Source organism: Argentina silus, assembly GCF_951799395.1.
Source record: "Argentina silus genome assembly, chromosome: X".
Classification (NCBI taxonomy): Eukaryota; Metazoa; Chordata; class Actinopteri; order Argentiniformes; family Argentinidae; genus Argentina; species Argentina silus.
In genome coordinates, this window is record NC_139653.1 from 44,797,308 (window position 1) to 44,812,761 (window position 15,454).

Consider the following 15,454-nt stretch of genomic DNA (forward strand, 5'->3'; position numbering starts at 1 on the left):
CACCCCAAGGAAGAGAGCCAGGAGGGAATAAACACACGCACACACAGACACACAGACACACACTCACTCACACCCAGCCTTAGCTATGGCGGACAGGTGGAAGGTGGGAAAAGGTGCACATGAGCCATGATGAGCATGAGATAGCAGAGGCCAGGAGTGTCGGGGCAAGGGCAGGCAGGAGGATGATGACGCGGCAGACGGGAGGAGGAAGCAGAGAGAAATCAGTGGTGATTTAGGGCCTAGCACAGTGCAGGATTGTGTGGCTCTCGGAGCAGAAAGAATTGACATGCACGTCGCTGCCTCCCTCCAACTAGACTCTCTGTGTGTGTGTGTGTGTGTGTGTGTGTGTGTGTGTGTGTCTCTCTCTCTCCCTCTGCAGCCCAATGCCTGCACATAGGGAGAGAAGGACAGAGACTGAAGACTAGCTCTAAAACAATGAGTGAGGATTGACATCACACCATATTGTGTGAGCTTCAGAGTGATGTGTACGTGTGCACACGAGAGTGAGTGTGTTAGAGCCCGACAGATATATCAGAGCTCCTTTTCCAGAAATATCTGTATCAGCACATATTCCTCCCACAATGCACTGCGGTGCGTAAACCTCACATTGAGAAATTATCGGAAATCTGTGGAATTGGGTTTTTCCAGAGCAAATTATACACATATTGCTTTTTATGAATGAATAAACTTGTTTACTGGCGTTTTCTGTTACTGGAGTACCTACTGATGTGGCTGAATTTAACAAGAGAGTTGTTCAGCATAAGGAGTCACACGGTGAGGTGTTATTTACCAATCATTTATTTCACCAGTTAATATGGCTAGCTTGTATCCATGAGTCAGAGTCAGACGTTCTAGCTAACTGTTGTCACAAACAGCTTGAGTGCGTAGTTACAGTAACCGTATCAGCGTGGCCTGCACAACATAGGTTTGTTTACTCTTGTGAAGACAGCGGAATATATCACTTTGATAAAATTCGTCTTGCGGAGGGGAGAGGGCTGAAATAAATTATTACTGGAAACTACAGTGGTTGGCAATTCTTATGTTTTAAGAATGCTTCTCACAGTGCGTTTTTTGAGTTTAACACAAATATTTCAGTGGACGATCAAACTGTCACAGCAAGTGAGATTGAATAGCAAACCACTGATAACAACATGCAGTACACTGAACATGTGAAATCCTCATTTGGCATAGCAAGTAACTGTGCACATAATGTCAACAAATGTTGCACTAGGTCATTATTAAGATATGGATATTTTCCAAATAAGCATTAAGAGCATGTTTTAGACATTGTTTAATTATGAACACTGCTAAAAATGAACATTTAATAATAATAATATTTAATTATAACTTATCGGTAAAAAAAAATATATATTTTTTTTTTCCTTCTAGCATTGTGGCTGCCTATGGCCCCCTGGTCCGAGCATTGATTACTTTGTCTTATGATGACTGATGGATAGATGATTCACAATGCTAAATGCCATAAATGTAAATGTAAAATCTGCAAAAAGGTTATAAAAAAGGTTATTCAGTTATAAAAAATCGGTCAGGCTCTAGTGTGTGTGTGTCCTCTCAGCAGAGTAAACCGTGGAGGAAATTGATTCAGTCTTTGTGAAGTTGGAAGCCTATTTCCTCTCTCCCTCCACAACCTCACCCTGTTTGATTATCCCTCTCCACTGTGCACTTTTACCCAATAGGCTTGACTTATCTCTACCAGTGCTATTGACGAGCTGGCAGCCCTGTAAGTACATCCGATCAGGGGGCCCCATCTCTGCCTGTCTGTCTCTCTGCATGCCTGCCTGTCTGCCTGCCTGCCTCTCTCTCTCTACCGAAGTTCCCGTCCTCTCTAGAAGTTGGTATCATCACACACACACACACACACACACACACACACACACACACCTGTGTCACCCGTCACTGGCTCAAGACCAGCCGTGTGTGTGTGTGTCTCTGCCATCTCTGACCAGGGTAGAACTGGCCCGTACAATGCTAGCTCTGTCCTTGTGTGTGCTGGGCAGTGGGCACAGCTCCAGTAGTACTGCTGCTGCTGCTCCTAGGCCAAGAGAAACAGGAGGGAGCCCTAGCCCTTAAACACATCCAATACACAGTAGAATCATCCTCTCTCTCTCTCCCCCTCCCTGATTACGGCCAAGCTTACCTCAGGCCTCCCCCCCTCTAATGGCCTGACCTTTGACCTGCAGCTGGCTGCTCCCTTCCTATTTCCTGTTTCCTGCCTTCTGTGATAAGGCAGTAGTAGTGCAGCACCCGGACCACCAGTAGTGAAGTGAAAGCGCTCTGTCATTAGCCAATCACAGGGTAGGCCTGGTTCCATCTTAAGGACTACAAACAAGGACTACAAACAACAACTGTGGCAAATGTACTACAGACAGAGATTGTATATACTAGAGATATGCCACTCTGCTGATTTACTATTGTTTTTTGCGAGAGAAGATGGCAGCACCAGTCCCATGTGGGGATACATTTCTGACCAATTACCACACAGTTATCGCTTAGCGTTACGGACAGCTGTTGTTGCTAGGTTCGCATTGCTAGCATCACGTTGCTAGGAGCACGTTTTTCCTCACGCCGTTTCCCTAGCAACGTGTATGAACACAGAGCCAAATAAAGGTCTTTTAAAGCCATAACAACAACTTTTAACGATCAAATGACCTCATTAATGTTTTTCTATACATTTCAGTGATATCAAAAGGAAAAGATGCTAATCCATATCATTTTGGTGTGAGTGGAGTTTTTGTCCTGCCCTCCCATAGGGAGTTTTTTGTCTCCGTATTGAAAACAAATGCCCACAGAGGCGTCACCAAGATGGCAGCAGCGTGAATCGGCTTCTTTACGGCTTTGCTATAGGCTAAACATTACCCACCCATTAATTGTAGAAAACACAATGGACTGGCATCTTTACACAATAAAAAGCACTGACACTGTGAAAGGCAACACTCATGTCTCAATCGGCTTCTTCTACAGTGAAAACGTGCTGCGCTCGCAACATGGTGATTCCGGCTTCTCCTTTCATCACGGTCATCACTTTATACATTTAACTCTCCGGAACTGGCCACGCACCGGATCTCCGCCAGGAAACAGCAGTGACAGCGCGCACGCACGCAAGCCCACACATGCTGTCTGTCTGTAAAGTGTCCAAAACACTTTTAAAAGATACTAATCTAAATTATTCTATAGCTGCTTCTCTCAGCATCTAAAAATGTCCAAGGTTTTGGTCTGACATCATTGGTACCCAACTGTCCTGTACCATATTTCCATACGGCGGTTAGTTTATTCATATATATATATAGACCTTGTCACAAGTACTAGTGATAAGATGGGGGAGATAGTCAAACCCTGTCTGCCTGCCCCACACACCCACCTCACCTTGGAGAGGAGGCATTGGTCTCCACAGCCTAACCTCGTCCCCAGGGCTATTGTGCACAGCTAGGGCCTGGAACAACACGCGACTCAAACCTGGCCTTAGTGAGAGTGATTTGACTGAGTAAATAAGTCATGTGTCATTATTTGATTTCAGCTAATCACACAACTGCGAGGTGGGGCTCCGAATCAGAAACATATGGTCGGGTGAGCACTGCAGGAGGGGGGGGGGGTAGATTAAGTTGATTAAGCCAATGGCTATGCAACCGACAGATTCTCAGTCCTTGTATTGTAAACTAAGGCCAAGTTTGATGTCTTGGTAGTCCACCAGACCTTCAGAGCATTTGGACAGAAGTGTCTGGGGGAATGACAACACCCCCCCCCAGCGCTGTCCTGCCCTGCCTCTTTAGTCAAAGTTTAAGCTAAGAGAGAATGGGACGTCATACTCAGTGTAGGAAAGAGCTCTGAGGGATAGATTTAGCAACTAGCACACGAGTGCACTTCAACTTTGCATACAGAGAGTTGGTGCAGCAGTGGCACTAAAGCAGGGACAACAGCATGGCTCAAAGTCTCAAATGAGACCCGAATCCTGATAGGGCAGACACAGCCAGTAGGGCTCTCGTAGAGTCCAGAGCACCCTATCTGGCTCTGGTGGTCAAATGTATTTTAGAGCGCTGGCTGCCTGAGGAATAGGGTGACGATTGAGATTTGCCAATAAACTGTCAGTGATAATATCAGCCAATAAACATGCAGGAGAGACCCTCTATCAGTCACATCTGTATGTGCTGCAAAACAAATGTCCTCTTTGAGGATAATAAAGTTTTATCTCTCTCCTCATTGTGAACAGGGTATGAAATGGAAGTAACTGTGTTGTATAAAACAGGAAGAGGAAGTGCGTAGGCAACCAGGAAGTGTGTCAACATGGGGTTGTTCACAGTGTTTGGCTGATTGTGGTGTTACTGTTAATCATTTGGTCTCTCTCTCTCTCTCTCTCTCTCAGGCAACTAATACCTCGCCCACTCATTCCCAGTCGCCGCTCTCTCTTCCCACGGAACACAGTCACACACAAGCAGACACACACACACACACACGACTCACACGCGACATGACACACACACACAAACTGGCTTAGATCAACTACTGTGGTGTGAATTAAACAGTGAGTTATACAGTTACAGACAAAAGGCTTTTGATTCCCTGTAAAAATGATCATTCACTTGAAATGGGCCTAATATAAATGAAAACGACAAAAAGAAGCAGAATGTTAACCACCCACACACACTCCTAACTATGTGTAACTAAAGGAGACTGGGTAAAACAACAGTAAAATGATCTGTATTGCTTCAAAATCTAAATATTATCAAAAACCAAAATAAATACATGGGCAAATCTCTGGGGCCATGTTGTGGAGAAACCTGCAGGGCATCATGACACAGGCCTACCCATCTCTCTCTCTCTCTCTCTCTCTCTCTCTCTGTAGAGTAGTTAGTGTGTAGAGTAGTTAGTGTGTAGAGTAGATAGTGTGTAGAGTAGATAGTGTGTAGAGTAGATAGTGTGTAGAGTAGATAGTGTGTAGAGTAGTTAGTGTGTAGAGTAGTTAGTGTGTAGAGTAGATAGTGTGTAGAGTAGATAGTGTGTAGAGTAGATAGTGTGTAGAGTGTAGTGTAGGTAGTGTGTAGAGTGTAGTGTAGGTAGTGTGTAGTGTGTAGTTTGTACACACTAACTACTCTACACAGTACCTAATCCATACACTACACATTAAATACTCTACTGGGGGTATAGCCTACTCTACTGGGGGTATAGCCTACTCTACTGGGGGTATAGCCTACTCTACTGGGGGTATAGCCTACTCTACTGGGGGTATAGCCTACTCTACTGGGGGTATAGCCTACTCATAGTGCAGCCATGCCTTCCCTATAGACAATAGCAGTCTTTGTGTGTGTTCCTGTTATGTGAGGGGGCTTCCTCTGTTCTAACCAGCTAGCTACAGCTCTCAAATGTAATGAAGTGATGATGGAAATTAATATCCCAGAGGAATGGTTCAGACAGATGAAATGAGAGCCATAACTTCATGATAATTAAAGTAGCAGGAAGAGTAGAGATGTGAACCACCTCCTCCTCCGTCAGACCCAGGTATATTGTGAGGGGAACAGTGTTTCTCTACCAGTGGAGTCTGGTGAAGGTAGAAATCAGAAGACAGACTCATTGTAATGTATGGAACATGTGTTTAATACCATACCTCATTCCTTTCCATGCATTACACTGAGCCCAGCCCTCCGTTTCTACCTCCTCCAGCTTCCCCAGCCTCTCTACAGATGAACAGAAGGGCACTCGAAGATAGAAATCTACCACCACGTTTTTCATCAAGGTTCAAATAATGAGTCGGCGTGTCTCCTGCATTCATAAACAACACATGAAAACCAACCAGAGGTTTGTTTCTGACTTGTAAAGGCCTATGGGGTTTACAGAGGGAATATTAGCTACATCCTGGTATTGATACTTCCTTATGCTCAACCTCCCCTATTTGCATGGACGCCTGGTCTCGCTATGACGCTTATGAGTTTGGTGTAGAGTGTGTGGGCACAGCTGATACCATTTAGTATTTAGTCTGTTCTCATTTAGAACCTGAAAAAGGAGAGGCAGCTAGAGGCACCATCAGCGTCATCCGGACCACAAAACTTCACATGTTCAAACCACAACATCTCTTTTTGTTTCTCTCTTCTGTGTGCTCCAACTCTACTATAGAGGTGTGTGTGTGTGTGTGTGTGTTTGTCCACTCATGGGTGTGTGTGCATGTGTGCAGGCATGTGTGTGTGTGTGTGGACGCCTTTGTGGTTTACCTGGGTTGTGAGTTCTCCTCGTACATGCGTTCCTTGCCGTCCTTAAACAAGCTTATGGTCTGTTTGGTCTTCTTGGTCAGGTTCTCCATGAAGACTCTGAAGTACTCGTTGTCTCCCAGGGTCTCCATCTTGCCCTCATAGCGAGACAGGATGGTGCGAAGGTGCTGGTAGGTGTCTGGTAGAAGGTCTAGGATGTAGGGAGGACTATTCTTGAGAGCCAGCTTAGGATTCTGACATAGCCTCACCACCTAGTAGAGGAGAGGAGACAAGACAAGAAGAGAAGAGTGGAGAGAGAGCAGTGTTCAGACAGTGACTCTCAGGCCTTAGCTAAGTGATTCCATTTTAAGCCCTTCAACAGTGAAGAGAATAAAATAGACTCATCTTAGGCGGATTGCTTGCTGTTGGTCATCTATCAAAGAACACACACAGGCGTTTTGTTTCTGTATATGGAATCTTTGGGTGGCCAACAATAATTTCTTTCCGACTAAGGAGAAAATGTCCCAAATAGCGCAAAAAAAAAATATATATATATATATATACACACACACATATATATATATAAAAACCCATAGGCCTTTACAAGTCAGAAACAAACCTCTGGTTGGTTTTCATATGTTGTTTATGAATATATATATACACACACACACACACACACACACACAGATACACACATATACATATATTAAAAAGTGTGCAGATAGCTTCTTCCCTCCTCCTCTCTCTATCCAATACTGGAGACAGGGACTCTGCCAGTATCTCCCCTCCCCCAACCCACTCTGGGGTCAATGTTAGGAGTTTATAAATCCCATTATAAAGGGTTCTCTATGATGTTAAGTGCGAGGGCCTAAACAAAAAAGCAAAGACTTGTTGTTCCGATATCTGAATGAGCAGACACCTAGCGCATGTGGCATAACATAATTAACCTCGCTAATGGCTAAACCTAATGCTGAAAGGGCAACCTAATAGCTAATCCATTGAGAGAGAGAGGGAGTACAGGGATAAACTCACTGTTAATATGCAATGCCAACCCTTGATAGGATGCCCATGCTAAGCTGCTGCCACTGTAGCGAACCACGGTTCCAGAAGGGTGGCTTGGAGAGTTCAGTTGTATCCAGACGTGGGACATTCATTCACTAGGCCTATCAGACAAGTACAAACTTGAGGACAATGGTGTTTAGCTACAAAATGTAGCCTAAAGAAATATTCATGGCCACGGCCCCTGTGTGCACCAGTAGTCCCTTAGACCTTTGAAATAGAAGAGTGAAAGGGTTGTTGCGTGGAAAACCATAGCAGTGTCTGTCAGAAGGCTACGTGAATTGAAATGAACTCTTAAAAAGATGTTCAAGTACTGTACCTGTACTGCAATTACTTTCCTTTCAACGATCCCATGGTTTCACTTTTCCATTTCAAACATTGTGTGAGTGGTCTGCTGCACTGTGGCGTGTCTATATTTATGCAGCCTACTTTCTTCCATTTCTCGAATCACATTGAACTCAAGAGGAAAGAAGAGCAGCTCATTTAGGGGGTTTGGCACCACATATGTGGTGTGGTTAACCTTAATGGGCTTACGCACACCGAACACTTTATTAGGAACACTATACTAATACTGGGTAGGGCCTCCCTTTTGCTCTCAAAACAGCCTCAATTCTTCATGGCATTGATTCCACAAGATGTTGGAAACATTCCTTTGAGATTCTGGTCCATGATGACTTGATTGCATCACACAACTCCTGCAGACAGGTGCACTTTCAAGCTGTGAATCTCCCGTTCTACCATATCCCAAAGGTGTTCTATTGGATTCAGATCCAGTGACTGGGAAGGCTACTGAAGAACACTGAACTCATTGTCATGTTCATGAAACCAGTTTGAGACGACTTTTGCTTTGTGACATGGTGCATTATCAAGCTGGAAGTAGCCATTAGAAGATGGGTAAATTATGGCCATGAAGGGATGCACTTGGTCAGCAACAATACTCAAACGGCAACGTAATTTCCGATCATTTAAGTTTGTCTAGCAGAGCTTTAGCTTCTTAGCCTAAGATAATCTTTGCAGTGGGTCCGTAAGAGAAAACAACCTTTCAGTAGAAGAATCAGAAGAACGCCGTCTGCTACGTTTCAGTGAGAGACCTTTCAGTAGAAGAATCAGAAGAAGGCCGTCTGCTACATTTCAGTGAGAGACCTTTCAGTAGAAGAATCAGAAGAACGCCGTCTGCTACGTTTCAGTGAGAGACCTTTCAGGAGAAGAATCAGAAGAACACCGTCTGCTACATTTCAGTGAGAGACCTTTCAGTAGAAGAATCAGAAGAACGCCGTCTGCTACGTTTCAGTGAGAGACCTTTCAGTAGAAGAATCAGAAGAACACCGTCTGCTACGTTTCAGTGAGAGACCTTTCGTCAGTTCCAATTATTCTGATCAAAATGTGCAGCCTCTACTACACCGATTGGTTTTGACATTGTCACTCACACAGACAGACACACTTTATTTTACAGCCTGCTATTAAGATGGCACTTACTTAGAAATAACTGTAAAAGCTTTATTTCTTGATAATTGCACTACTTAAAAGAAACTCGCTGTTTCTTTTAAATTCACTGACTCAAGCATCACTATGTGCCATTGGTATTATAAGTACCCCTGTTACCACACTTAACAAAAAGTTCCTTAAACATACTGGGTAAAAAAACAACTGAAACGGGGGCTGTAAAACAAAGGGTTACAACACACACTTCCTCAACTTGGCTTGAGTGCAGCCTATTGGTTATAGATTGTGGGGAGAGCAGGTCACTTTCAGACACAAAAAGAGAGAACTGACATTGTCATGTCATTTCTGCTTTTTCTCTGAGTGTGTGGACTGACGTCTCCACAATGCAGATGGTCTGGTAGAAACAGCACTGCACAGTGAAATCAGATGAAAAGTGCTAATATGGCAAAAAATAAAAAGGGGGGGGGGAATGGGAGGTTCAAACTAATAAGTACAGACATCTGGGGGGCAAGATTACACTTAGTCCTACACTGTAGTAGGCTTGCCCATGTTCAATTGACTATCTCCATTTGAAAGTGCATTCTAGTCCAGGAGTAGGCTTAGCCTAATCTGTGTTAGGGAAACCAACACAGAGAGAGAAGAGACACAAAAGAGTATCTTGTTCTCTTAACCAACCTCTTAATTCAGTGTGAATCTCACACAGGAAACTAGGGGTCAAGCAGCTAGCTACAACAGTTTCCAAAAAGTACTGCAATGAGTTATAACTTGTGTTAAGTAAAATGCATCTAACCCATCTCTTTTTATATTATCTCACCGGGTTCTTGTCGAAGCTGTGCACTGGAATCTGCTCTGGATACGTATATTTTGAGGGCTCAGCTAAATAGATGTCTAGCTATGCCCTTTGTGGACTTCCTTGAAACTTTAGCTTCATCACAAATTAAGACTATTGAATGGCATTGCATGATTTGAGCCCTGCTTTGTCTTGCCACACACCAGCTTTGCGTGCTAATAATTAATTGATGACTGGGTTATGGCTAGCTACCTGTCAGGACCTATCAGTGTTGACTTGCTAACAAGCTAGTTAGGTAGACAGCTGATGCATATAAAGAAAGACGTGAAAGGTAGCTTGCTTGACTACTACTGTACATATACACTCACATTTTATTAGGAACACTGTACTAATACTGGGTAGGCCCTCCCTATGCTCTCAAAACAGCCTCAGTTCTTCGTGGCATTGATTCCACAAGATGTTGGAAACATTCCTTTGAGATTCTGGTCCATGATGACTTGATTGCATCATGCAATTCCTGCAGATTTGTCAGGTGCACCCAAGCTGTGAATCTCCCATTCTACCACATCCCAAAGGTGTTCTATTGGATTCAGATCTGGTGACTGGGAAGGCTACTGAAGAACACTGAACTCATTGTCAGGTTCATGAAACCAGTTTGAGACGACTTTTGCTTTGTGAAATTGTGCATTATCATGCTGGAAGTAGCCATTAGAAGATGGGTAAATTATGGCCATGAAGGGATGCACATGGTCAGCAACAATACTCAAATAGGCTGTGGCATTCAAGCGATGATTGATTGGTATTAACACCATTACACCACCTCCACCATGAGAAGGTGTACAGGTGTTCCTAATAAAGTGCCCTGTGAGTGTATGTAGTTTAAATGGTTACGATTAGGTAGTGCTAAGAGAGGCCCATGTCTTAGTAACGTTACATCTTCTCTGTGCTAGCCTGCTAGCGAGCTAGCCAATTAGCCAGACTAGCTTCCTGCCTGGGTGACACAGATCATCTGGCTAATCACCCACCTTGTCCATAAGCTTCCAGCATTTCTCCACCGTCTTTTTGTCCACGGCCCCCGGTTGGTGATGGGAGTGGAGGTGGTGATGGTGGGGCTGAAACGCGTCCTTCATCATCCCGATCAGCCCTCCGCCTTTCTTCAGATTTCCTGCCATGTTCAGGCTCCTAGGGTCGGCCAGAGCGACAGTGGAGGTTGGGGGGGGGGGGACCGCCCTCCTTCCCCAGTCGGACTCAGCGATGATTCGGCAGCACCCCCCGGCGAGGACAGCGCCCGAGCCGAATTTGAGCAAGGGGGTTCTATCGAAGCAAGCGTCCCATTAGCTAGAGTAGCGAACACCCCCCAAATAGTTGGCTGGAGCCTCTGTCACTGTAGCGGTGTTGCAATGCAAGCTGCCTGCAGGCAGCCTGGTTGCTCAGCAAGAACCAAACGAAGGCTAGTTAGCAAGCCAACGAGTTGTCAATTCGTCTAGTAGAGGACAATGATGTGTCGTCTTCCGAGTCCGACTTCTTCGTGCCAGTGGCGTTCCCTTGTTTTCAGCTGCTCGCTCGTTTTCTTCTGCGTTCTTACGGAAAGTTCTGTCAGGCACTGAGCTGGCTCGAGTGGAGACTCGGAAGGTTCGCTACTACACCAAGCCTTATATGTAGTCTCACTCTCTGCTGGAGGTGGAGGACAATCTGACGCCAATAATGCATATTAAAATCTCTCAGTATAAACAGAGCGGAACAAGGGTGAATAAATAAAATGGGGAAAAATTAACACTGCCTTCTATCTTATAACTGCTTCTATTATTGCCCCCTCCGTGTGCGTGGCCCTCGTTCTTCCTGTTCGTCCCCTTCCGTTGACAGAACCTCGCCCTCGCCCCCCTCCCTGCTGCAACAACGTTGCACCCCAAACTCCTCCTTCTGCCACGCCCTCTTCATGCGCGACCACGAGGGAAAAATGCAAACACGGCGCGCGCGTAGACTACAATAGAGCAAAGATTCATTTTTACTTTGATAATAAAAGTCTGGTCTTCCACATCTTTACTGAAGTTCAACCAGATTATGGCATATGCACAGCAAGCCAATACAAGCAAGCCACTCTCCCTACTCCACTGCCAAAAAATAAAATAAATAGTAGAAGACTATTTGGATTACAGTGGCATGATACACCAGCAGCAGACCTTTATTTGTATGAAAAGCATTTGGATATTGGACCTAATCTGAATTGAAATGAAAATCCCAAAAGTATTTCAATAAAACAATGGGAAAACTGTCGCTGGCATTTGTAGTTTTAGAGTTTCCATCCATCTACTCTATGAATCAGATACACTGTATGTCAATAAGACCAGTAGGTACCAGAAGGCAGACAAAACACACTGTACAGAGACATTCAAACATTCTCAGCAATTTTTTAGTTAAAATGGTCTTTGTAAAACACCTCACACTGTACCAGAGGGTCTGATGATGGTACCACGTCTGTGTCTGACCAGAGAGAGACACAGATCTCTGAGTTAGCTGCTAAGTGGGTCCTTGGGACGACCCTACCCTAAAACTCTTATATATAATGCCCCTTTAATATCATACAGTTTCTGCATACAATAACAGTTGCACACTGTGTACTCCCCAGTTGCCCATAGTGTGTTGCTCGTTTTCTTGGCTCCTCCTACGCATTTATGCGTATATAGAAAAACATCGGTCACAGTGGCAATGAAAAACTCCCTGGTAAGAAGAAACCTTGAGAGGAATCAGGCTCCAAGGGGGACCCATCCTCTTCAGGCTGGCTAGACAAACCACTTGTTGCATGGATGATGTAGTCCGTAAATCATCCTGATGAAAGTCACTGAGCCTCACTGAGCTGGAGAAAGTGAGTAAGCAGCAACCCAAACTGCACATCAGAGTTACTTCTGGTTTTATGTGAGAATTGCAAGTGTATCAACACCACTGCTTGGAACGAGTACTTTTTTTTTTTTACTGTTTATTTGTAAACTGATCTGATACTTCAACAATAATACATGAGACGCCATGTGTTATGACATTTTTATCATGGCTGTGACGTGGTCGTAGCCACGAGGCGACGGGTTACCAGCATTAAAAAGTAAGATTCATTCCCAAACCATAACATTTTTTGCAACAAAACGTGAAGCTGCATTCACTAAGACTGGTTGTCAATCGTAATTTAAGGCGTTCTCTGGTCGCTAGTTCTACTCGTATTGACTGTCATGTTAAATGACACCCGAGCGCTGGTTGATAGTTCGAGAACTGGTTTCTAGGGACGATGTCAGGTAGGTAACGATGTAAACGATGGCATTTTAGAATGGACGTGACCCTGTGTATGTTGTCTAATATATCATGGGCAGGATAAGCTGTAACAATGGGAATTCCTAACCACCCGTTGTATAAATATACCGTATATAACAGTAAAGGAAATATATCTGTCATTATGTTCCTTTGGAGGTAGCAGGCCTAAAGAGCATTTTGCAGTTTTGTTGGTTGTCTCGTCACCCTCTCATATTGAGAATCTCTGTTGAACCATTGCCTGTAGTGTTACTGGGATATACAGTATGTTTTTCTCTGCTTTCAACAACCTTGTCAGCCAGGTCCACTAACTCCCTCTAGTGGTGAAAGAACGTTAACGTTTCAGGACTAGCGTCATCATGATCCGCATTAATGAAATAGATTCTTTTTTGTAAGCATACTGAAATTACTTGTTTTTGAAGGGTTTTCTTCGGTTGGTCACATATGTCGAGGTAATTTTGAGTCATCTGAAACATTGAAACATCTGCTTCCTGCACTAACAACTCCAAAAAATGAGAAATTGGATTGTATTTATCATCCGTCTGTTCATCACATGCTGTACATAGTTACTCTCCTAGCCCCCACCTTTACATCTCCTTTCTTCAGAATACCGAAAGTAACCTCTCTGTAACCTCTCTGTAACCTCTCTGTAACCTCTCTGTAACTTCTCTGTAACCTCTCTGTAACTTCTCTGTAACCTCTCTGTAACCTCTCTGTAACCTCTCTGTAACTTCTCTGTAACCTCTCTGTAACTTCTCTGTAACCTCTCTGTAACTTCTCTGTAACCTCTCTGTAACTTCTCTGTAACTTCTCTGTAACCTCTCTGTAACTTCTCTGTAACCTCTCTGTAACTTCTCTGTAACCTCTCTGTAACTTCTCTGTAACTTCTCTGTCGCCTTATGTTTTCTTTGTTTCTTAATTTTCTCCCATATAGTCTCTTTGTACATTTCTTCCATATAACTCAACCATATCATTTTAGTTTAGAGTAACACAATTCTCCCTCACCTATGAAAAATAAAGGCAATGTTAATTATTTGTATAATACTAGCTATAGTGCTAATAATGCTAATCATAATCACATTGTTGTTGTTATTGTTGTGACAATGTATTATTAATAATTGTTAATCAGTCAATGTTAGATAATTGTTATTATCAGTATTATTATTATCTCAGATTCGATTAGTCATATTCATCTACTTTTGCTATTGAATCTGTTGAGACACAGTGTGTGTGTGTGTGTGGGGGGGGGGGGATATGAACGAGATACAATTCATGGACATGGTCAACTTAGAAGTGTGCACAATGCCCTACAACATATACATCTTTTGACTTTTTAACAAAATTTAATTTAAATAGGCCCATCACACAGTAGAACATTGTTTAATTGTTCATTCAACTAACAGCCCACTGTGACATCATTCTGCCTATATACACTGCTTGTTTGTTATCTAAAATTGGACATCTTTAATTTGTAAACAGGCTTTTAGCATCCCCATGACAAGGCTTCTAATTAGCTTCTCTTGAAAAAGTGTAATTGCAGCCCCTCCATTAACAAGGTTTAACAACCTTTCCACAACCTTGCTCTGCCTGTGGAACAATACAGAATGACTTTTTATGGTGGAAGAATAAAGCTGCATTGTATTGTACAGTATTGTATATTGTGTTGTGAAGAGTCACCCACATGCCTTGCCACTGCATAGGCTACACAAACTAGAGATTTGAATAAAGTTGACACCATACTTTCAGGAAAAGAGCCACAGCCACCCCTGTTTAATGAGTTTTTTTTTTTTTTTTTTTTTTTTTTTTACCTCTGTGACTAAAAGTAGAAGCGTTTACCCTGTCCTCTGCTCTTAATGGGCTCTTAAATAATGTGATATTTCCCCAATTAGCCTACACTCTGGCAACGCCCGTCAACTCAACACTTATCACTTTTTAGTTGCAGTATTATCATGTGATCATCATGCTTTGTGGACAATAAATCCGGCAAATCTGAGTGGGTGTGAGAGGGATGTTGGGGTAAGCTCCTGCGTCCGTCCTACCCGTCATATGCTATACATCTGCGTACCCGAGTCGGGCCTTGACTACTGCAACGCACTCTTGGCCGGTCTCCCCGCTTCCACCATCAGGCCTCTGCAGCTCAATCAGAACGCTGCCGCTTGTCTGGTGTTCAATCTCCCCAAATTATCCCATGTCACTCCCCTCCTCCGCACCCTTCACTGGCTCCCGGTAGCAGCTCGCATCAGATTCAAGACCCTGGTGCTCGCCTACCGGGCGGTAAAAGGAACAGCCCCTCCCTACTTGCAAGCAATGGTCAGCCTCCAAACCCCTGCCCGATCACTCTGCTCTTCTATCACTCCGCTCTTCTTGGCCGCCTGGCACCGCCGCCTCTACGTGGATGCAACATCCGCACTTCTCGGTCACGGCTTTTCACTGTCCTGGCGCCCAGTTGGTGGAATGAGCTTCCCACTGCTGTCAGGACTGCAGAGTCACTACCAATCTTCCGCCGTAGATTGAAGACCCATCTCTTCAGGCTACATTTTAACAGTCCCTCCTAAAGACCTCTTCACCCCTACTACCCCCTTGTACAAGTGTCTCTCCTGTTAATATATATATATTAAAAAATAAAAAATAAAAAATAAATTCTTCTAGCATTGTGACTGCCATGGCCCCCTGGTCC

At 43.9% G+C, this 15,454-nt stretch overlaps 1 protein-coding gene across 1 annotated transcript in view; it reads right to left on the minus strand.

Annotated features, from left to right (window-relative positions):
* cbl (Cbl proto-oncogene, E3 ubiquitin protein ligase) overlaps positions 1-11,273 on the minus strand; it is a gene marked incomplete at its 3' end in the record, with an annotated part of 25,469 nt that extends 14,196 nt beyond the window's left edge. The window contains exons 1-2 of the mRNA XM_083694751.1: positions 10,509-11,273; positions 6,216-6,463 (exon numbers count right to left, since the gene is read on the minus strand). Of these exons, the coding sequence (XP_083550877.1) occupies positions 6,216-6,463; positions 10,509-10,655 (395 nt within the window). The 5' untranslated portion in view covers positions 10,656-11,273. The remainder of the gene's footprint in view (positions 1-6,215; positions 6,464-10,508) is intronic.
* Positions 11,274-15,454: the final 4,181 nt, after the last annotated feature.